General features: G+C 30.5%; 9 protein-coding genes across 9 annotated transcripts; 6 read left to right on the top strand and 3 right to left on the bottom strand.

Moving 5' to 3' along the window:
• Window positions 1-560: 560 nt before the first annotated feature.
• On the top strand, window positions 561-1652 carry GO595_010196 (CAMK family protein kinase; the record flags this gene model as incomplete). The annotated part of the gene is made up of 1 exon (XM_067912849.1): window positions 561-1652. One exon carries the CDS (start codon window positions 561-563, stop codon window positions 1650-1652), a length of 1092 nt encoding a protein of 363 aa, XP_067768934.1.
• A 3318-nt stretch (window positions 1653-4970) lies between these two features.
• On the bottom strand, window positions 4971-5900 carry GO595_010197 (NAD-dependent protein deacetylase sirtuin-2; the record flags this gene model as incomplete). The annotated part of the gene is made up of 1 exon (XM_067912850.1): window positions 4971-5900. One exon carries the CDS (start codon window positions 5898-5900, stop codon window positions 4971-4973), a length of 930 nt encoding a protein of 309 aa, XP_067768935.1.
• Window positions 5901-6015: 115 nt separating this feature from the next.
• On the top strand, window positions 6016-6534 carry GO595_010198 (ADP-ribosylation factor-like protein 2-binding protein; the record flags this gene model as incomplete). Its single annotated transcript, XM_067912851.1, has 1 exon — window positions 6016-6534. One exon carries the CDS (start codon window positions 6016-6018, stop codon window positions 6532-6534), a length of 519 nt encoding a protein of 172 aa, XP_067768936.1.
• Window positions 6535-10793: 4259 nt separating this feature from the next.
• On the top strand, window positions 10794-11738 carry GO595_010199 (DnaJ domain containing protein; the record flags this gene model as incomplete). Its single annotated transcript, XM_067912852.1, has 1 exon — window positions 10794-11738. One exon carries the CDS (start codon window positions 10794-10796, stop codon window positions 11736-11738), a length of 945 nt encoding a protein of 314 aa, XP_067768937.1.
• A 2821-nt stretch (window positions 11739-14559) lies between these two features.
• On the bottom strand, window positions 14560-15468 carry GO595_010200 (uncharacterized protein; the record flags this gene model as incomplete). Its single annotated transcript, XM_067912853.1, has 1 exon — window positions 14560-15468. One exon carries the CDS (start codon window positions 15466-15468, stop codon window positions 14560-14562), a length of 909 nt encoding a protein of 302 aa, XP_067768938.1.
• Window positions 15469-15558: 90 nt separating this feature from the next.
• Window positions 15559-16593, top strand: GO595_010201 (L domain-like protein; the record flags this gene model as incomplete). The annotated part of the gene is made up of 1 exon (XM_067912854.1): window positions 15559-16593. One exon carries the CDS (start codon window positions 15559-15561, stop codon window positions 16591-16593), a length of 1035 nt encoding a protein of 344 aa, XP_067768939.1.
• A 547-nt stretch (window positions 16594-17140) lies between these two features.
• On the bottom strand, window positions 17141-18202 carry GO595_010202 (uncharacterized protein; the record flags this gene model as incomplete). Its single annotated transcript, XM_067912855.1, has 1 exon — window positions 17141-18202. The coding sequence occupies one exon, from the start codon at window positions 18200-18202 to the stop codon at window positions 17141-17143; it is 1062 nt and encodes a 353-aa protein (XP_067768940.1).
• An 824-nt stretch (window positions 18203-19026) lies between these two features.
• On the top strand, window positions 19027-20277 carry GO595_010203 (major facilitator superfamily transporter; the record flags this gene model as incomplete). The annotated part of the gene is made up of 1 exon (XM_067912856.1): window positions 19027-20277. The coding sequence occupies one exon, from the start codon at window positions 19027-19029 to the stop codon at window positions 20275-20277; it is 1251 nt and encodes a 416-aa protein (XP_067768941.1).
• A 398-nt stretch (window positions 20278-20675) lies between these two features.
• GO595_010204 (uncharacterized protein) lies at window positions 20676-21872 on the top strand (the record flags this gene model as incomplete). The annotated part of the gene is made up of 1 exon (XM_067912857.1): window positions 20676-21872. One exon carries the CDS (start codon window positions 20676-20678, stop codon window positions 21870-21872), a length of 1197 nt encoding a protein of 398 aa, XP_067768942.1.
• Between the last annotated feature and the right edge of the window lie 2553 nt (window positions 21873-24425).

Here is a 24425-nt window from a genome sequence, read left to right on the forward strand (position 1 = left end):
CTTATTCCCAAATTTATATTGTGTATCGATAATTAGAGTAAATAAAAATGGGTTTTAGTCAATTCAACATTATGCTTATAAATTTAAATGTTTATTTAAACTTTGTTTTTGAAAAATATTTAGAATTAGCAAAGTTAAAAAATAAGATGTATAGGGAAAATTATCTAAGATATGTTAATATATTGTCTGATTGTATTTAATAAAATCTGGATATTGAAATTAAGAGCATAACGCCACATAAATTTTATTGGCGATACATTGTAATTGTTCGGATATAGAATCTCATATTGCAAAGGTAAATTTTGATATCAATTGGAAATTAAAACATTAAAAACAAAATATACCTCAAAATCCTCCTTCTACCCGGAGACATCCTAATGCACATAAGTGAAGATTAATCAAAAACGTGGGAAACAAATAACCTTCGCGAGAACGTAATTTGCAGATTGTGAATCGCTCAACTTTTGAATACTATTGAATGAGTGCTCTGAAAAATAACCCGTTATTTATAAATTGAATGGTTTGGCTGAATCCTTAAAAATCGAAAAAGAAAATCACAAATGGGTACCTGCTCCTCATCAACAGCTAAGGTGAGAAAGTCAGGAGATAAATCAGAGACAGAAAAAACAGAATTGGAACTCCAACAAGACACAGAACTTATCACTTCCGAATTTTCAATTGCCAATGAGCAAGTGTTTAATTCTATAAACTCTACAGATTCCGGTGGAATTTCAGCGGTGCCTTCTTTTTTTAATCCGGAAATCAAGCCAACAATTTTCGAATATGAATTTATTCGACATGTTGGTCATGGAGCCACTAGCGATGTTTTCCTGGTCAAAAACACAGAAACAGGTGAGTTTTATGCAGCCAAAGTTTATGACAGAGGTTATTTATTCCGGACTTCAATAGGAGACGCAGAACAACCAATACAGAAACTCCTTCGTGAGGCACAGATCATGTCTTCTGTCCAACATGAGAATTGTCTTTCATTGATTGAAATTCTCGAGGACGATGTAACCAATTCTATTACATTAATAATTCCATTTGCAGATGCTGGATCTCTTTCAAAGTATTCATATAAAGCAGATCCCCTCCCCGAGGACGCTGCTAAGTCAATTTTCTACCAGATTGCATCAGGTCTCCAACGACTTCATTCCATGAATATAATTCATCGCGACTTGAAACCAGATAACATTCTAAAGTTCTCAGATGGTCATGTTGCGATTGCAGACTTCTCTGTATCTATTGTTCTCGAAGATGAAAATGAGTTACTTGAAGATACAGACGGAACCCCGGCTTTTTATTCTCCAGAAGAGTGTCTTGGAGGTCCATATCTCGGCAAACCTACTGATGTATGGGCTTACGGGATGATATTGTATGTGATGATTTATGGAAAATTACCATTTTTCGACCTTGACGACGAGAACATATTTTTCTCACAGTTCTTCGAAATTTCACAGAGAATAATTAACGACGAATTCACATACCCACAGACAACTCCTATTTCAGCAGAATTAAGAGATTTATTTTCTCATGTGCTCGACAAAGACCCTAAAACAAGGTACACAATCGAACAAGTTTTGGCTCATCAATGGTTCGATGATGTTCGAGTGGTCAAAGATAATAGTATTAGTGTTGGTGATTGTAAATAAAATGTTTTTTTTGCGAATAATATTTTCATAATAGAAACCGTTAATTGCTTTTTCAATACAACTTTTTGAAAGAATTTGTGATGAAAAGTTTACAGTCAAAATTGATGAGTCACTTTTGATTCAGATTTGGGTTGCGAGACCTCATAGAAAATATTGAATGAAAAATGGAGCTTTTTGGACTTTCCTGCACACATGCTTTCACTTTTGTATGCAATTGAATGCATGCTGTCAGTATGGGATAGCTTTGATATCAAAGCAAAAAATATTTTTTCACTTGCTTTAAGATAGTGTATATTCATCTTAATTTTAAATTCTTGTTTTGGAATTTACGAAAACTATTTCATACATTTCTTACATATGCAATTTCTATACAGCATTCTAAAATTGTTGAACTTCTTCAAAATCATATAAATATTAATAAATAAAACTGTATTAATTCATGATGAATTATTCATCTTTCTAATTGACTTCTCCAGAGAATTTTTCATTACTTTAGAAGAATTTATTAATTTTTAATTTTTCAGAATTAGAGTTATTGTTTCTCGTTTGTTTTTTGATTCAATTAAAGAATCAAAATTCAAAAAACATGTATGTTATAAGCTTGTTTTAATAACGCTGGATAATAATAAGTAAAATTAATCATTTTCACATTACACTTCAAATATATTAAAATGAATAATTCAATGAATAAGCAAGCTAAAGAAAGTATATTCTATATTGATCATTGTATTCTATGTATTCACATATTCATAAAAAATGTTTATAATACGCATCAGTATAACCATCTTCAACTTCATTTTATCTGATTAAAGAATAAAAATATATAAAACAAAAATAGCATCACCATATTTATCAATATAATTCTAAATTATCAACTATTTCTTTAACACATATCATAATTTGCTTTCCATGTATAGTATACATAATCAATGTCAATCAAATTTCGGCAAAATTTCATTAAAACATTAATACACAATACTCTTTATTTTGGAATTATTATGAATATTTACATATATATAAACATAAATTAAACAAAAAACTATTTACTATATCTCTATTTATAATTAAAGATAAACAAAATTCTGTTCTTCGAAATCTTTAGCGAACGGATCCTCTTTAATATCTTTCATTTCATAAACTCCATTAACTTCGTTTGTCTCATTCCAATCATTTACATTCACTTCCTGTGCCATTTCTTCTCTACATGACGAAGATGTTATTCTGTTTTTCATATATCGATTTATCAACACCAGTGCCACAACAATAATCACAACAACAATAACAACAGCAGCTACAATTGCAATTATTATTCCAATTCCGATTTCCTTTTTAGTTTCGACTTCTTTTTGTTCCCCATATGAAAAGAAAAATGAAAAATATGAAACGTAACGAACAATTGTATATTGGTAATAAATGAATTCCGTCATTAAATGTGTATAACTTGAATCAAATAGGAAAAGTGTATATGAATATATGATTGAAGAAAATGTAATTGATAATGTTTGTATCATTGTTTGCGAATTAGAAATTGTTAATAATGAATTATATGTTTCTATTTGTTGATGTTCATTTGTTTTTGTTAGTGGAACAATTGTTGTTAATGTCGATGATATTATATTACTAATTTCAATATTCGTTAATGTTATTGTGTTTATTAATGTAATCGTTTCCTTGATAGTGTTCGACAAAACATATGTTAAAGATCTTTGCATCATTATAGTTTCATCAAATAATGATACATATGTATTGATTGGCGTAAGTAATGGTGATAAAGTCATGGAATTCGTTTCGGTGAATGATTGTGTTGGTATTTGTGTTATTGATGGAATATATGATATGGAATCTGTTGTTGTGTCTGTTTCAATTGATGTTTGAGATGGAATATATGTATAGGACGTGACAAAAGATTGTTCAGTGTAATGTAATATCGATTGTACACTGGTTGTAACAAGAGTACTTAAACCAAAAAGTTGCCCATAAGTCAGGATAAAAAATGTTGAGCTGCATGTTATCGAGTATGACATTGTTTTTGTGCTTTTCTCTATATGTGTCTGAGATTTGGTAGCAGAATTAGATAATGTATTTGATGACGTTAGAGCAGATGTTGAAACTTGAACCAACGAAGGAGATGAAGTGTCTGAAGTAAGAAACGATGTGCCATAGGATTGAGACATTGTATTAGATAAAGTAAGAGATGGAGAAAGCGTAGAAGAATTACTTGGTATATCAAAATATGAGAATGTATGCTTGCTCGAATATGAAAAAGATGGTGATAATGTATATGAAGTTACATTTATTTCTGTATATGTATTTGTGATTATGTAACTTCGTGACAATTCATTGATTTTCTTGTTTCCTTTTGCAAAAACTAAATTTCCTGAATTCAACTTCAAAGAAGGCGATGGTGATATAATTGAATCTGATTCTCTTCCTAATTGAGATATTTTTTTGGTATAATCATATGGATTCGAGGACTTGCGATATATGATATTATGATTTTTTCGTTTTACATCTCCTTCGACGGTGCTTACATGATAAAAGAACTCAACTATAATAAGAACATGCATAAACCTATCTAAGCTTTTTTGTGAAACTGTAAAATCAATTTGTTGGTCCAACCAATGAATTGCTGTTTATTGAATTTGGTTGAAAAGTTCAATGTCTTTTGTGTTCATTACGATCATTTTTGACAAAGTTTCTTTGATTTTTTGTGCCAAACCAATGTTTAATTTGAATGCATAACTTTTGGTTACATTTTAACCGCATGGTCTTAACGGTTCAATTCAATTAATATTCCGGAATTTCTTGACAAAAATGATCGTCCAGCATTCAAAAAAGTATTCAAAAAACTCTTTGAAGTTTTTGCTGATTTTTTGAACGTGATTAAACATCGACTCATGTTAATGCAAAATCTGTTTGATATGACATTTGTGTTTCATTATGTACTGTGGTAAATAGAAACGATACGCCCCAAAATGGTCATTTTTTCTAAACCTTCCATAACACAATAATTTGAAGCAATTCCTTTGGTTCCATGCACCGTTTTTGATATCAACTTCAATTTAGAAGCATACGTTGAACAATTTTTGCATAAAACAATTATGTTATATCAATCTTCAGGGGTTTTACACAAAACAAACAAGCACAAAATAACATGTTACCTAAATCATAAAAACAAAAATAAGAGCTCTCAACTTACAAACCATCAAAATATTACCCGTAATCCACGTACATAAATTTGTTGATTTTATGATACTTTAGAGTGGAATGCTCTACTTGCACAATTCTAATACACAAATCAAACATTAAAAAAATTTATTAATTATCAGTTTCCAATTGAGCAGCAACAGCGATTGGATTTTTACATTGTTTTTGAGCCTTCTCCTTTAGTGCTTCGAAATCATTTCCCCAATTTAATTTTGTAACAACATTCATAATTGACTCTTGGCAATCACCTCCAATGAAGAAATCAGATCCATTTCCGTAATCGAAAACGCCGGAATAATCAGCGTAAAACAGAGTTATAGCTGATCTTATCCAATTTCCAATAGTTCCGAAGAATCCGCTTTTTCCTCGGACAGGATCCATGTTAATTACATATCGCGGGACTTTGGCTTTGACTTTATTAACTAAGCCGGCAAACGGATACACTTGAAGAGCAGTTCCAGCGACGATTAATAGGTCACATTGTTCGAAATCATCTCGAAGGTGATCATAAAAAATTTCTGGAAGATCTTCTCCAAAAAATGTAACATCTGGTTTGACGTGATTCTTGCCGCAGTTTGGACAGATGGGAACAACAGTTTCCTCAATTTGGCCTTCTAAATTTTCTCGATTTGGTGCAACTTGTCGAAGACATTCAGCAAAAGGAACTTCGGCATGGCAGTCTTGACAATGTGCTGTTGTTAGTGAGCCGTGGCATTGAATAACTTTTTCTGGTGGAAGACCTGCTTGGATTTCTAGGCTATCAACATTCTGTGTATAATTGCGGAGAAGAATACCTTTTTCGTTGAGAAGAGAGATGAAATAATGCATGTTTGTTGGTAAAGGCCAATCATCTCTAGGCCAAAGTTTATTAAAAATCCACCAGAAAGGTTTTGGATTATCCATAAAAACATCTATGTCAAAAACAAAAGTTGGACTTCTAAATTTCAAATGTGTCATCTCTTTAATTGATGCATATAAACCTATCTTTGGTGATCTAAAATCAGGAATTCCTGCAGCAGTGGAAATGCCAGCACCTGTCATTACTATAACATTTCGAAATTGCCCTGATTGAATTTTATTTACTAAATTTTCGATTGCTTCTTGTGATTCCATTTTTTTATTTGGCAAAAAATTTTGATTGACACTTTTCAATTTTATGATATGGAAATACGTTAAAATATTAAAACTTTTTGAGAGCACAAATAACCGTACAAACTGCTTCAACTCAGAGCTTATGAGCGAAGAATTTGTAGACGAAATTATTTGTGAAGATAATAATAGCAAAAAGGAACTATCAAGAGTTGATAAAATTATTAACATACTCGAAGAAACTCTGCAAACAGAAGATTTTATTCAAAGTCAAGATGAATTTATTGATAAGAACTGTGATCTATTTGATGAAGAGGGAGATTTGCCTCCACAGTGTATGTCAATTTATAAGCAATTTGCACAATTAGTCGAAGATAAATTACTTTCTTCAGTTCAAAAAGTTTTTCCTGATTTCCAATTCGAGGAACTTATGCCATGTGTTACAGCCAAAAAAGGAAGTGATTCTTTCGTGCATGCTGAAATTTTTGATCTATTGAATGCTCTTCTTGATTTCAATGAATTCCGCTCTTTTATGGCATCTTACAAGAGAGGGAAAGGCGTTAATCTTGAAATCTTGAAAGTGTGAACAATTAAACATAAAAGTTCATTTTCTGTAATTTTCAATTTTTTAATATTTCACAAATTATTGTTTGTTTACAAAGGATTGATGACCCTTGTTTCCAAGTCATGATACAATAATAAGAGTCGTCTCTAATTAATTGAATATTTCCAAATATTATAATTAAATATCATATGATATTGAATTGTTTGTGATTATTTGAGGTATGCACTTCCATTTACATTTTTTTAGCGCAAAATATCATGCAGATCAAATTAATTATTCAACAAGTTGAAATCATATGTTCAAATCATACCGAAGGTCGTGGAGGAATATATAATAAAAGCGCCTCTCAGGTTTTGTTCACGTTTTTAAAGCTAAAATTCTTTTTTCTGCTCCATTTATTGTTACAGAATTTTTCATTTATCGTTTATCCCAAAGTATACGATTTTGTAAGTTTGATCAAATTAATGAGATAGAAAACGAATTTATTAGTGAACTTAAGTTTTTAAATTATTAAATGATTAATAAACAATTTTATTATCTAAATTTAGATCTAAGCATAGAGCTTTGCTGTTGTTTCCTCTACAACCTTACCCAACGACCTTGCCAACGAGTCCAAATTCCTTTCCATCAACATTTTCAAAAATGCTGATACAGATGATCCTTCACAAGATAATAATAATGGAATCATTAATTGTTCTATCGCAGCCATACTTTCATTTCCAATCTCTTCATGATATGTTTTCATGAGCCATTTTTCGGAATATTCTGGTGGTGATATTAATAATGATATTGCGAAAAAATCACGTTTTTCTTGTTCCACAAAAAATAGTTTTAAGCTAACCTCTGTTGGAACATTTATTGTTGACACGTCAAATGTTGATTCGTCTGAGAGATACTTTTTGAAAAATATAATATATTTCGAATATTCTTGGTTATCGATGTTCAAACCCTTCTTCAATTGAGGCTTTAGTTCATTTTCAAAGAAATTAATTTCTTCTTCGGATAAGATTCTAGGAACATAAGCGATTCTATAGTAGCATAAAACCAGAAACGATAGCAGCGTCACGACCGTTTGCGCCGATACAAAATTCATATGTTTCAATTCCATGAAGATAACGTTCGCCGCCGGTTTTGCATAAAGTAAAAAAACGTTTTCGTTATCTCTTATTAATCTTTTCATTGAAGCAACTGCTAAATATCGAATAGGATCATTTACTTCAGCCTCATGTAATATGATTTCATATCTGTATACTATATTTTGAATTTTTTCTGATTTAAAATCGATAATTTTTATTTGTTCAATTTCGATTTTATTTGACTCAATTTTATCTTCAACAAAATCGAAATTATTAATTCGCATTAAATCTGGAACAACTATTTTATTAATTCGAGGCTGTGAAATATTTTTATTTTTAATTCTTTTTTGAATCACATTAAATTTTGGAAAATCGAAATCAGGCGAATAATTCATATCATATTTTGTCGTATTTAAATATTTAGATAAAGCAGGATGTTGTAAGCAATTACACAGTAAAGGTTTCTCAGTCGCGAAAGTATATAACACATTATTAGCAAATTTTGAATTATCCAAAAAGTCAATATAACTCAAAGCTATCGGTATCTCACTATCAGTAAAAAGTGCCTTTGTGATAATGTTGGCATTTTTTTGCGTATCGTTCACTGTAAAGTGTAATTTTGTATCGTCTGCGTTAATCAAAGAAATTACTAAAAACGATGAAATTCTAACCGCTCTATCGGAGCTCTCTAAGTAACCGATAAAATCTTCCGAACCTTTATTTCGATCTTCTATAGAAATATTTCTTTGTTTAATGATATTCAACCAATATTGAATATACTCATTAGGAAATATCTTTAAAAATGGATCGGAATTATTATAAGCACAATTATATATATTCACAAAAACATATTTTAAAAAACAAAATGTCGAAACATTATTAATATATTGAAATGGGATTTTCGATATCCAATTATTTTGTTCGAAGATATTTTGTTCATTAATTATCATATCTTCTAAATAATTTGGGATCTTACATTGTAAAAACGCGTTATTTGTAATGAATTTCATTTGAGCAAATTTTGTTATATATTCAAGTTGACTGTTTTCATCAATAATTTGTTGAATTCCTTCGTCGAATTCGATTTTATCATAAATTTTCTCATTAAAAGTTGCGGACAAAAACTTTAGAATTATTTCATGGCAATTATTCGTTGCAAAAATCGCTGCACCAATAGTTTCAGGTGCAATTAATATTAATAAACAAGATAAAACTAATGCTTGAGTTCTTTGGATAATATCATTTGTAAAACAAAATTGTACAATCACTAATGACATTGTAGTGTTATCAATTATTGCTTTGTTATTATTAACTGTTTGATATTTAATAGCAGAACATAAATACGTATAAGCGAAATTGAAATAAATCGGATTCGATAAAAATTTCGATAATGATTCATCATATAATGGTAACCCAACATTAACATAATAATTAGGTAATATAATGTTTGTTATTTGTATTGGTAAATTACAATTTTGACTAACAACAAATAGAATAAAATTATGTATTAATTCACATACTTTCGAAATATTGGAATCAAATTGCGTATAATTAAATACAATTAAATATAACGAAGTTAATCGTTCAACATTTTCTTGTGGTTGTTTTAAATGTATTTGTAGTTGTGTTAAATACCCTTTTAATAATTCATATGAATAAGAAAATGTCGGCTGATAATTATGTAATTGTTCTTCAAGTTTTAATATTAATGAATTAAATTCAGGTAAACTTGAATTAATAAAGGAATTAATAAGTTGTGATAATTCATTTGTGTTTTGTTTAGTGGAATTAATTGACATGCGTGAATTAAAGATAGTGACAGCATAATTTTTATCAATACTTTCAATAACATGTAAAGCTTTTTGAAAGTCATTTGAATACTTTACGGTGTTCAACGATAGGAAGCCGTTTAAAAACATTATCGTTTTTGTATCGGAAGAATTAACTGATTGGAAAAAAAATATGACTGATTGAAATAGACGTGGAATATAATGTGGTGCATTGTTTGATATATTATCAAATTCATTTAAAAATATGGTGCGGCCTTTCGGCATTTGTAAAAAATAAACTAATGACTCTAAGGCACTAACAGAATAATTACGATTCGCAATGCTTTCCATATAACTGCTGGCATGTGATTGCATTTCACCAACTACGATCGAATCATTACTATCAAATTTAAAAAATAATTCTGGAATTTGATCTTTCTTCGGATTGGAATAATGAAAAAGTTTAAGTCGGGTTTCAGCAGATAAGAGTGAGGGCTCAAAAAAATAATGTAATTGAACTCGAACAATAAATTGTGTGGTTCTTTCAAACCTACAAAATTCTCGTGCTCCTTGAACATCACGCAATAAAAGCTTGGCCATGATAATGGGTGGGCGAGGTTCTGTTAAATAACATTGACCAAAAATCATAAACATGGTGGTGGCTAATCCTTTCGGAAGTGTACCAGAATTCATAGATTCATTAAGCATATTATGTATTTCAGGGATTTTAAAAACTTCTGGTCGTCGCTTGGCGACATAAAATAATTCTAAATGTGCAGACATGAATATAAAATCATGTTTTTTCTTTAAAAATTCAAATTTTGATCCAATGTATTTGATCATTTTAGGTGTTAGACTGTTAATTGGTAAAGAAAGCATTTTTTTTAAAATCTCAAGCCTCTCTCTGTACGAGTTACCACTCATCCCAACTAACCGGTAAATGTATTGAAATTTTGATCGGTAATATATTGAAATTATCATTTAGTAAAATAAAACATTTCGCCATTAATTTCTGATTTCAATTATATTCCAAGAGTAAAACAAAATATTTTTTATTATGGGTATCATTAAAAGAATTTAAGTATCATTTGTACAGTTCTAAGGAAAATATATTCTTGAATTAATTAAAACAAGGCATTGTTTTAAAGAAAACCATTCGTGTGTAATAAACACATTACAATAAAAGCAAATAATATCAAAGAAAAAAATCAGGTATTATGTTAAAAATGTATTATTTTTCAAAAAGCAAAAAAAAGGTATTTTATTTTTCAAACATTGCGTAATATGTTTACCATATTAGTAGTAGACAATACCTCATTACCTTCAATAGAATGGAAAAAAAATTAATTAACGTACAAAAAAGACGTTAAATCACGTCATTTTACCCTTTTTAGCCAAAGAAAAAAGTGTTGGTGTAAACTATTCATTATAAAAAATGTTAGCACCACTTCTATTTGGCTTAGCAATCATAAATAGTGGTGGCAATCGTGATTTCTACTCAATATTATCTCTTAGGCATGATGCAACAGAAAGAGAAATAGAGAGAGCTTTCCAAAAATTATCTCGTAAATATCATCCAGATAAAAACAAAGGAGATAAAAAAGCTGCTGAACGATTCTCCGATATAAATGATGCATATGGAACTCTTAAAGATCCTCAAAAACGTAGAATTTATGATCTTTATGGCGAAGGTGGTGTATCTGTCTATGAAACACCTACAAATGATCTTGATGAAGTCCTTGGCTTAGGAGGTAACAATCCAAATGACAATACAGCCAAAATCATTCGTATGAAAGGAAAGAATTATCTAATCAAATTCCCAGTAGATTTACGTGATTTTTATGAATCCAAACAATATTCACTATTTATATCCAGGAAAGCAATGTGCCGTTGTCCACAAGCGGGTTATTCATGCTCAAAATGTCGTGGCCATCCAACAATTCTTGAGAACACAACTCTTTCTCTTTTTGTTGAAAAGGGAGCCGATGAAGGCACCGTAATTTTGTTTAAGAACGCTGGTGACACTACTGAACTTAATGCGCCAAGTGATATTGAAGTTGAAATTGTTAGTAAACCACATCCATTGTTCGAGCGTAAGGGCTCAGACCTTCATATGAACCTCCGCTTGACTCTTAAGGAGGCTCTCATCGGGTTCCGTAAGACATTCAAAAATTTGGATGGATCTGATCTTGTGGTCGAATCTGATAAACCACTTGGATGCGACCAGACAATAGTACTCAAGGGCAAAGGACTGCCTCTATACTTATATCCGGGTGAATTCGGTGATATTGTTATCCACCCATTACTCAAATGGCCGAAGCAATTAACGGATGAGCAAAGAGAAAAACTTGCGAATGCACTCATGACGAAAACAGATTAAATGATTTTCTAATTTTCTTTAATGATTAAACACAATTTTTGATTAATAAATATTCTTCTTTTAAAGTAACATATCTGTTTCTGTATTAATTATGAAGAGGCAATTCTATCAGCTGTTTTAAATAATTTAATTAAATTTTTATTTATAAATAAATATCATAAAAATTACTATCGGATTTATTTTGGGAGAGAAGTAATTTGACTATCTTGTTATGATCATTTTGTGATGCATGCATATGTGCTGTATTAAATAATTTAAATAATTTCCAAATATTATTTTGTAATTTCAAATCATGTAAATAAATACAAAATAAGATAAATGGTATATCTTTGGCATTAATATCAATTCTTTTTTGTTCAAGAATTAATTTAACTATGTTTGTATAGCCATTTTTAGATGCACTTATAAGTGCTGTTTTAAATAATATGAATATTTTCCAAATATTGCCTTGAAATATTAAATTCGTAAAGTAAATTTCAAACAAAGCATTTAAATACTTTTTGCATTAATATCAATTTCTTTTTGCTCAAGAAGTAATTTAACTATTTTTGTATGTCCTTTTTCAGATGCTTTTATAATTGCTGTTTCAAATAATTTAACCAGTTTCCAAAAATTATTTTGAAATTTCAAGTCATATAAATAAATACAAAATTAGATAAATGAATATCTCTAGCGTTAATATTTATTCCGTTTTGTTCAAGAAGTAATTTAACTGTTTTTGTATGGCCATTATTTGAAGCCAAAATAAGAGCTGTCCAAAATAATTTAAATAATTTTTAATATTTTTTTTTAAATATTAAGTTGATAAAATAAATAATAAAAAATAAATTTAAATTCCTATTGCATTGATATCAATTCCTTTTTGTTCAAGAAGTAATTTTACTATTTTGGCTTTTCTCTTCAAAGACGCATAAATAAGTGCTGTATTAAATATTATTTATGATTTCCATATATTATTTTAAAACATGAAAATATTAAAATAAATTTGTAATATAATAAATAAATTCCTTTTGCATTGATATCAATCCCTTTTTGTTCAAGAAGTACTTTAACAATTTTTGTATTACCTTTCAAAGATGCATAAATTAGTGCTGTATTAAATATTATATATTATTCTCAAATATTATTTTAGAACATAAAATTATTTAAATCAATTTTAAATTTTATAAAGAAATATCTTTTGCATTAATATCAATTCCTTCTTGAACTAAAAGTAAGTTAACTATATCTACATGACCATTTAAAGCAGTTAAAATAAGTGACGTTCTAAATGGTTTAAATAAACACCAAATATCATGATAAAACATCAAATTATAAAAATATATTTCAAACAAAACAAAAAAATATTTTTTACATTAATCTCATTCATTTTTTGTTTTAAAATATAATCCACAAGTTCAATATTGCTTGACTGTACTGCATATAACAAAATATTCTTTGGAGGTTGAATATTTTGAAGAAAATACAAAATAAGATATAAGTTACCATCTTTTGCAGATTCATTAATAATTGAATCATTAATTTTCATTCCTTCTTCAATCAAATACAAAAATATTTCATAATTTTGATATAAAACACATTTAATACCTAGTTTTTCTAAATGATTAATATTTTCAAAGTTATTTTCATAAATATATTTAAAAATAACGTTTCGATGAAATTCAATTGCTGTCTCATAAGAACCATCAAATGATGAATGATTTTGTTCACATAAATGAATGATTTCAAGATTTCCGCCTGCAACAGCATATTTACCTGTGTTAATAACATTTGAACCATTCATAAGTAAATATTTAAAACATTTAACAGATCTAAAAAATGCTGCAAAATCAATTAATGAAACACTTTTTTCATTAACATATGAAAACCTTTCATAGAGTGATGGTTCAATTATTTGATTAAAATCAAAATTTGTTTGCGATGATATTTTTTGAAGTTTTCTTATTTCATCATTTCGAATTATTTTTGATATTTCATTTGTGTTTATTCCTTCATAAATATATTTCCTATGTAACTCAAAATTATTTTTTGAAAGCTCTTCATATTCATCAACAATTTGTTTTTTAAACTTTACATGATGTTTTTCTTTAATATATTTTTCTGTCATATAATGTGCAAAATACGAATGCTTTTTATTTATTACAGTTTGTGATTTGATTAAATTTTGTTCAATAATTTTCTCAAGAAGATAATTTGATTCTTGTGTATTTTTATCAAGAAGAAAGTTTGTAAACACATTTAAAATATTGGGCTTGATTTTATATATTTTTTCAATTGTTTCAATTTCCTCGATTTGATTTATTAATGTGTTTGAATCATTTACTTGAACAACAAATGAAGAATACATCATAGAACTAATAAGTAAGTTAAAAGAATAAGGAAAATTTTCATCGAATATTTGGTCAATGATCATATTGATCCTTTGTGATGAGTTTTTATTGCGTAGATCAAAAATGATTTGAATTATTGATTGAAGTGTATGTACACTAATATTTTGCATTTAAATTTTTTTCCTACCTACGTTCACAAAAGTATTATCGTTTTTTAACGATAATTTTTGAAAAAAAAATTTTCTTCTATGAAAAACATGAAAATATAATAAAATGCCACAATAATCATTCATACCAAGAAATAGTATTGATCATCATAAAGAAATCATTAAATTTCCTTGAATATAAATTATTTAAGATTAATACATACATTTAACTTTTAACATAAAATGCTATTAAACAAAAGAAATCTTGTGATTTTATTAAAAAAAAAAAAAAGATGAATTTCTCCACAAGTATACGAGTCTTTTATTGAGCCAAATTTAAATGGTTTACGTTTTGATGGGGGTAGGCTGTAACGGCCACTGCGATCTTTCTTCGGGCGTTTTAGGCTTAGGCGCGAATGTTGAACCTGTTGGATCCACAACAAGCTCACATGTGTGTTGGCCTATTGCATCTGTCTTTGCAGGTGCCGATGCGCCAGCGCGTGAAAATGATTGTCGGGATTCAGTAAATGATTTCTCAAGAAATTGTTGATATCCTTTGTTTGCGCTCTTTAGTGAGCTGTCTTTTACTAGATCAAAATATGATTGACTGATTGCTTGTTCACCACATGCAGCCGCGATTCGTCCTAAATGAGAAAGTGCTTTTTCATCTTTGACAAAGGATGGTGGCAAGTGCTCGCGAAGAAATGAAATAAGAAGATCAATTTGACCTTGTGAGAAAAGGTAAGAAACGAATAATTCAGATACAAAATTAATGCGATCTTGAACAATGGTTTTGGCCTCATCAACACTAACACTAATATCACTAGATCTAGTGCGATCATTTAGATAAATATTTTGCGATGATTTTGCATTATTAAGTAATTCATTAATTTTAATATAATGTTGGAATAACAATGTATATAAAGAAGTCTTCGACGTAGATGCATTTGTAGATGACATAAATGTAAGAATGAAGAAGTCAAAAGGAGGTGTTGGAATTTCACTGAAGATGCAATTTTTATAATCAGTTGAGCGAATGATTTCAACAAGGTTTTCAATATGTGAGTTAGCTAATTCATTTAAGCGATCAAATGTGTTAGTACGGAAATAATATAGAAGTTGGATAAATTGATATCGATATAAAAGGAAAAGATCATTTTGAGGTGCAACATACTTTAATGCAAGAATGTTTTGGTAAACATTGTTCTTAATTTGATCTAAATCCGAGTTAAATTCATTTTCTGTGTAGGTCATGATAAAAGACAAATGACGGTGAACGTTAACATTTCGACCGTTAAAATATGACATTTGATATGAAAAAAATCTGATGGCTCTTTCAATTGAATGAAAGCAATTCTTCAAGAAATTATTTCAGATCAAGATCCAGAAGAAGTGCAAAAAATCGATGTTTCTAATAGAGAAATTACAAAAATATCAGGTTTATCATCATACCCAAATTTAACACAATTAAATATATCAAAAAATGCACTTACATCATTAAGAGGAATCAACAAATCTACATCTCTTACTATGCTTGATGTCAGTGAAAATCAAATTACAAGTATTCATTCAATTAAAAATTTGGTTAATCTTCATGTTTTAAAAATATCAAAGAATCAACTAACAGATCTCAATGGGGTTAACTCATTATCTCAACTTGGAGCACTTATTGCTACCGATAATAAATTTACAGAAATTCCTGATCTCACAGGTTTAATTAATTTAAATACTATTTCATTTTCACACAATTTTATAACATCTGCGATATTTACTTTTGCTCCACCTCTTCGTAAAATTACACTTTCACATAATGAGTTAACAGAATTTCCAGATTTGTCACAATTTCCAGAACTCACTGAGCTTAGACTCAATTCCAATAAAATAACATCAATTCCACCCACAATAACTGTTCTCAGCAATCTCAGACTTCTTGAAATTGGGTGTAATCTAATTGATAGCATTTCCAAAATTTCACCAGTCTTTGAAATGGAACAAATTCAACAACTTAATGTTCAAAAGAATCCATTTTCTGAGGAAAATTACATCGATATCATCAAGGAAAACATGCCGAAACTTTTGGTTTTGGATTCAAAGCGCGTGAAACCGAAGAAAAGCCACTTCACAGAGGACCATCCGAAGTACCAAATCAAGAAAGAGCAGAGGGACGAAGCTGTGCGCGAGAAGAAGAGGGAAGAGAGAAGAGAAAGAAGAAAAGCGCTGAAGAAAGCTGTTGAAGAATCGGGAAGAAAGTTCCATCCGAATGTTCCGAAGTATAAAGTCGCGGAAAGAAGAAGAGAAGAAAGGAAAAGGAAAAAGGAAATGAAAAGGGAAAAGAAGCTGAAAGAACAGAACAAACAAAAGAAAGAAAATATTGAGTAAATAGAAATTAAATTTTGTTCTTTTTGATGTTGTATGAAATGTTTCGTGCGTTTTCATCATTTTCATCTTAAATCTGTATATGTCAAACATGGAAGAATATAAAATTAAGTTCATACTATTTTACGTAAAATCTTCTTGTTGAAAAATTCTTCATATTTGAAATATAGGGGGGTAAATAAAGATTGACCCCCAAACTATCTCAACTTCTAGTGAATAAAAAAAATTTTAATAATATTGCTTTATTATATATAAGATATGTTATATAAATAAACTATGATTAAAGATTATGAAACTATAATTTTCTCAAAAAAGAAGAAAAAAAATTTAATCAAGGAATATTAAACATTCTCCATCTTTGACCAATAAATCCATTTATTAGCTTGAAAGTAATAGACCAGTATTATTCGTATTATGCCCCAACTTCATCAAAGAAATTTCTTTGATTCAACATCAAATGCGCCGGCACTCATTTGATTAACTCATTGGATCTTTTGGCTCTCCGACAATTTATATAAATTTTCTTTTATTAAACACAACATCACTTCACCTATGGTATATGCGTATATATTATTTCCGACACTGATTTATTTGCCTTAAAGTCCGCATTTATCGCAGTTATCAAGTTCGGGTCCAAGTTATCCAGCACGTCGTACGGCACGCCCTGGTCGGCCAGCGCCATGTAGTCCATCTCTCTCATTCCGTTTTTGTTTAGCTGGTTCGGGTCGTATATTCTTCTCTTGAATCGCTTTCGCGGCACCGCATCTTCATAAATATCGAAAGAGTCCGTCGTTTTGTCTTTGAACTCCTCCGGGTCAACGGAGAAATCAGTGTTCGGCTCGTTCTTAGTTTCTTCTTCGTTATGTTCATTTGCTTTAAGTAATGTTTGTGCATCGTCTTCAAAAATTGGCTTCGAAGCACAACGAAATCGATATGAATAGCGATATTCGTCGGTCTCTTCGCGAAGTAGGCTCACTAAGTACCACTTCGGCATGGAGTTGACCATCCCTGTGTGATAGTTTCGCTTGATAAGTTCTTGCTGAATAAGCTCGATCGGAAGCGCCATCAGATCGTTGATGCCCTCTTTGATGCTGTCGTCCTTGGTGAAGCCGTCAATCGTCTTCGGCTTCTTAGGCTTCTTCGGTGCTCTGGGCTTCCTTTGGGGCTTGGGGCGTGGTGGCTTCTTGGAATCATCGTCGGGTTCCGATGTGAAAGATTCATCTATAAGATCTGACTTGAGGCGTCTGCATTTTTTGGGTGCGGGTTTTATGGATTCATTCGTTTCAGTGGGAGTGTATTCGTCATCGGATTCTGATTCGGCCTTCTTTGGCTTGCGGCCTCTTTTATTCTTTGGTTGTTCTTCTTCTTCGGATTCTGATTCGATCTTCTTTGGCTTGCGGCCTCTCTTCTTCTTTGGTTGTTCTTCTTCTTCGGAATCTGATTCGATCTTTCTTATTCTCCGTGTTGTTCTAGTTTTCATTGGTTTTGTTTCATCTTCTGATTCTGACTTCCTTAGTTTCTTTGTGTTTTTTTCTTGACTTGTTTCATTATCTGCATCTGATTCTATTTCTTCATTTTTTGAGTTTGTTCTTGGTTTTCTTCTTGGTGCCATTTTGAAGGTGAGCTAACTACAGATGAAAAGTGCCAATAAAAAACTTTTGCGCAATCTATGAGCAAAGCATTATGCTAAGCATTAACAACAAAAATGAACAAAGCTAATTTAACTAATTTTTCAAGTCTAGCTCATTTAGTGCAACAAAAAAATTGTTGGAAAATAATGAAAAAAAAAAGTTAAAAACATAAAGCATAAACAATATATGTAGTTCATAAATAAATTGTTGTTTGTATAGTCTTAAATTTTTGATCATTAATTATTATTAAAAGGAATTCCTTATATGAAGATACTTAACGTGTTTTTAGACTTCAATGAAAATTTTCCAATGCTGTTATTTTTTATAGAATCTTCAAGTTAAAATGGTACTATTCAAAGTAGATTCTATGATAAAAATTGAAATATTACAACAAATACAGGAAATAATTTCAAGAATGCAATCAAAATAAGTTATTACAAATCACACACTTTCAATTTAAATTAAAACACATTAGCATTTGTTTTTTGTTTGAACATGTTGATAAAAGAACTTAGATTTAGTTTGAGTTGCATCAAAACCAAGTTTCAAAAAACCTTTTGATTATTTTACAAAAAGTGACGACAAAAATGGTCCTCGTTCTCAGAAAAAGTTGGGAAGATGGCCACTTACCGATCATTTCATTATCATTTTTTTCTCATCGTCTTTTATAAACTTTTTCATAACTTTATCGAAGATTGAGCCGCCCTGTTTTACTTCACTTTTAATTCAAAAAAAGCCGTTGGTCGTTATTTTCAGTGGCGAAAATGTATGTATATAAATAATTCATGGTCTTCATTTTCTTTAAATGAGTCCTAAGGTTCCTGAGATTAATATACCTATTATCTCTGGGATTATTCTCATGATGGGAGGTTTTGCAATGGGTCTAACACTTGCTTATTCTTCACCAACCCTTGATGAAATCCAAACACAGTTTAAACTTTCATCCATGGGAAGGTCCATGTTTGTAGCATGTAGTCCTCTTGCAGGTTTTGTTGGATCACCATTAATATCAATTTTAGTTATTAATCGATATGGTAAAAATGTTGCAGGTGTAATCGCAGGTTTTATAGGTGCATTCGCTTATATTGGCATGGGTCTTTCCCAAGTCACATGGCTTCTTTTCTTAATGCGCGTACTCACAGGTATGAGCAATTTAGGTTTTTATTCAGCCATTTGCCCTGTTTATCTTGCTGAAATTGCACCTGAAGGGAAGAGTGGTTTCTATGGATTTCTTAACCAAGTTGGACTTTGTCTTGGATTTCTATTTTCCACAATTTTTGGCTTCTTTGCCAAGCGTTCTTTATTGGCTTACATTTGTTCCATCCCATCCTTTATCTTTATGATAGGAATTATCTTTATCCCATCCAAAGACAATCAAGCCAAAATCAAAACAAAATTTTCATTAATTTTCAAGTATAAGAAGAAGCTTGTTATTGCATTTTTCTGCATGTTCTTCCTTCAGTTCTCAGGTCTCAATGCAATTTTAGGTAATCTCCAACCAATAATTGAAAGTTCAAAAGTTGGCATGGAATCTAAATATGTTGCATTAATCGCCAACATAGTGCAAGTTATTGCCACATTTGTTGCCACATTCCTTATCGACAAGTTAGGATATCGATTATGTTGGATCGTATCAACAATTGGACAATTCATTGCATTTCTCTTACTCTTCTTCCAACAACAATTCACACTTGCAGGAGCAATGTTTATGGTTGGTCTTTTCTTGGAACAGTTTGCATATGGAATCGGTACTGGACCAATACCATTTTCATATGTTTCGCAAATATTTAACTCAGAAGTGCGATCGATTGCATCTTCATTAGCTACAGCATGCAGTTGGTTGCTGTCTGCAATTGTTTGCTTCTTGTGGCCCGTGTTAGAGGACGCAATGAACAACTATTCGTACATCTTCTTCGCGGTACTTTTGTTGGCATCCGCTATTTTCGGATTCTTCGCAATTGTTAATACAAAGAAGGACGACGAAAGCTCAAGTTCAAGCGAATCAATTACCAGAAGATTGTCTAAGAGAACTGAAGATGATGATTACCAAATTTAATAAAATATAATAAAATTTTAATAAGTAGAAATAATTAATATTTTTTTTTTTTGACAAATAATCAATGTAAAATTGTTGAATAATTTATGTATTTTGAAGAAAAGTTTGAATATGTAATAAAATCAGTATTTGCAATCCGAAAGTCATTTTTCCTCATCCATCCAGTTACAACAATAAAATTTTAATTGAAAATTCTGCAGTGTAAAAAGAGTTTTGTTGTCAAAATTGAATAGGTTAAAGTTCAATGTCAAATGTTTTTAGATACTTTTTCACAGAAATTTGACAAGATTTTTCTCAATTCTCAGAAATATAGTCATTTGTGATATGCTCGAACTATAAAAACTGCCAAATTCAACGAAACCTCCATAGTGCATTCAATTTAATGTCATTTTGACATTATGTTCTTTGCATTCCTCGCTTTAAGAACTATCAAGATCCCTCCAATCAAGCCACCAACAACAATCTATAGGCCAACAATTCCTAAGCCAGTTTTTTTCAAAACAGTTAACGATGATGAAGAAGAAAACAAGATCAAGATCAAGAAGATCATCAAGAAGGTTAAGGATATCGTTGACAAGACAAAGAAGGTCGTCGATGTTGTCGATGAAATCACAAACGATGAAGAAGAAGATGATGGATACTATGTCTTAGAATACGATCCAGAAGCTGAAGGCGAAAACAAGTTCAGACTCAAGAAGATCTTCAAGGGAATCGGTAAAGCATTCAAGAAGATTGGCAAGATTTTCAAGAAGGGAAAGGAAATCTACACAAAAGGCAAAGATATCTATGAAAAGGGTAAGAAGATCTATGACATCATCAAGAACGACGAAGATGAAGATGAAGAAGCCTACTACATCGTAGAATATGACTCAGAAGCTGAAGGCGAAAACAAGTTTAAGATCAAAAAGATCATCAAGAAGGTTAAGGATATCGTTGACAAGACAAAGAAAGTCGTCGATGTTGTCGATGAAATCACAAACGATGAAGAAGATGAAGAAGCATACTATGTCTTAGAATACGATCCAGAAGCTGAAGGCGAAAACAAGTTCAGACTCAAGAAGATCTTCAAGAAGATCGGAAAGGGAATCAAGAAGATTGGCAAGATCTTCAAGAAGGGAAAGGAAATCTACGAAAAGGGCAAAGATATCTATGAAAAGGGCAAGAAGATCTATGATATCATCAAGAACGAAGACGAAGAAGAAGAAACATACTATGAACTTGAATACGATCCAGAAGCCGAAGGTGAAAACAAGATCAAGATCAAGAAGATCATCAAGAAGGTTAAGGATGTTGTTGACAAGACAAAGAAAGTCGTCGATGTAATCGATGAAGTTACAAACGATGAAGAAGACGAAGAATTCGAAATCGAATACGTCCTCGAAGAAGCACCAGAACTTGGCGAAAACAAGTTCAGACTCAAGAAGTTCTTCAAGAAGCTCGGAAAGATCGTTAAGGTAGTTGTCAAGGTCATCAAGATCGGCTCAAAGATCATCTCTGTAATCGGCAACGATGAAGAAAACACGATTATTAAGCCAGCTATCTGCTACCACTGCAAGCTCCTTGGAAGAGACTGCCCAAAAATGTGCTATGTATAAATGCAAATAGCAGGTAAATAGTTTTTAACCAAATTTTTTTTTTTGCTTCTTTTTGCTGATTTGACTGGGTTTGTTTGGATTTGGTTTCGTTTTCAGAATGATGAAATGAAAAAAACGGAATTTTCTGAGGCGTTCGGGCAGTTTAACATGTCGTACCATGGTGGGAGATGTGTACTACTTCACGCACGCCATGAGCAGCTCTGTTTGTATGATTTTTCGTCTTTAGATGAAATAGAAAGAATTAATTTCAAAATGCCAATTTACAAAATGTTAATGTTGAACACAAACAAAAGCCTAGAAATGCGTGTTGTTGTCATTACAGTTGATGGATTTGCTCATATTATTCAAAATCAGAATAATTCATTCAAAAAAACAAAATCAATTGATTTAAAGCAATCTATACAGTCTAACTATATAGCATTTATTAACTTTAAATCACGTATATATATTTTATCAGAAAATAGAATTGTTATTATAAGTTCATCTGATAAAACAAATAGAAATCAAATATCATGGCCACCTAAAACAATGACTCGTATTCAACATTTTGAAAATTACGGTCAATTTGAAGGAGAAAGAACTGTTGCACCAAATTCACATGGATTTTTTGCATACCATTACGTTGGCGAACAATGCCATATCACATCGTGGATTTACGACTTTCGCACAGACACAGTTATCAACGGACCATACTCAATCCAAGTTTCACCATTTTCAATATATTTATCACCTTTCCACTATATTCAAGGTGATAGCATATATTCTGTACGTAAAAAACAAAAAATAGGCACAATTAGTAATGTTTCATGCATTTCATCAAATGTAATTTCCGATTCTTCAAATAATTTATTTGAAATTTCGGATAATGGAATTAAACAAATAAAATTACTAACAACTTCTCCATTTCAAATATTATCAAATGAATCTGAATACCATTGTCTAAACTTTGATGGGACAATGGATAATTTAAAAATTTTTCCTCATTACTCAATATCATCATACTTATCACTTTTTGCAATTCCTTGTACTCCAAAACTTAATATTTTCCCTACTGTTGAAGCTCCAGAACAAAATCCTTGTTCACTTAATTTTACCCAAGAAATCATTACATCCAAACCAGGTGGTAAATGGGAATCTCCCCATAAAATTGTATCATATGACTCTATTCGTGTTGGTCAATATGATTTTTTTATTGCTGCTACATCAGCCACAGTCCACATCTATAAATCGCATCTTAAGAACCCATCAATTTTGCCGATAGACGAATTTAACTGGGAATCAGCGGTTTTAGCGGTTTCTCTAAATTCCAAACTTTATTCTGTATCAAGTGTTGACAAAAGAATTAAAATACAGCAATATATTGGAGATGAATATTCATTTACATTTGAGTCATCACTTTGTGTTTCTATTTCTATGTCAGAAACACTTTTAGTAAGTGGGTTTATTGATGGATCTCTAATTGCAATATCACTTACAGATAAAACATCATTATGTTCAATTCATCCATTCCGTGTTGCGATAAATTCTATTTCACGATTATCTAACGATAATTTTCTAGTTCAATGGGATAAAGTATATGGAAAATTATCAACGACAAAACTCGAATGGGTAAAATTTCCCGAATTTCCAAGTGGATATAACATTTGTTTTTCAGATTATGGCATATTAACAATCGGGAATTCTAACTCTGTAAATGTTTATTCTTTTGCTAATGGACAAATTTTAACGACAATTCCACAAAAGTCAATTTCGATTTGTTCATATCAAAGACGAATATATATATTAACAATTTATAACGAAGTCATTGTACTTTATTATCGAAATGTACTTAAATTAGAAACGCAATTTGTTATCGACGTTGATACACCTATAAATATTAAAGCGTCGAAAGAAATTATTTATATAATTACATTAAAGAATTTGATTATGTACGATAAGAAAGGTAAAAGAATTAATGAAATATCATTAAATTATAGGCCAAGAGCTATTGACTCTATTGATAATGGAATATATTTATTGTATCAAAGATATGTTTTGTTTGTTCAGTCATTAAAAGAAATGAAAAAAATCGAATTCGACTTACAAAACATTTGTTTCTTAAGTGCGATTGATGAATTAAGATTCATTATAGCATCGAATAATAGAGTGATATATTGTGAGAAAAAAGGTCAAAAAACTTCGTTTGCACCTTTAGCAAAAACAGAAAAAAATATAATTGGAATAAAATGTTTCCCAAAACTTCCAAAGGAACCATTAAATATGATAATGATTCTTTTGGAAGATGGATCAACACATCAATTGGCTATTCCTAAATATAAATGAAATTTTGTGAATAAAAAAATAGATTTAAATTATATTTTAATGTTTTGCAAAGATGAATTTATTCAAAATTTGCTGATATTTCAATAGGACAATAAAAAAAATTTGAGGGAAAACCGATATTTTTCAATAGCGATTTTATCGGGCAATACAAAAGTTCGCAAATTGACTGCTTGACGATCGTTATCTTCTTTGGAATGGGGGTTCGATTAAGGCTTCTCAGAAGAAGTAGAA

Source organism: Histomonas meleagridis, assembly GCF_020186115.1.
Source record: "Histomonas meleagridis strain 2922-C6/04-10x chromosome Unknown scaffold_61, whole genome shotgun sequence".
Lineage (NCBI taxonomy): Eukaryota > Parabasalia > Tritrichomonadida > Dientamoebidae > Histomonas > Histomonas meleagridis.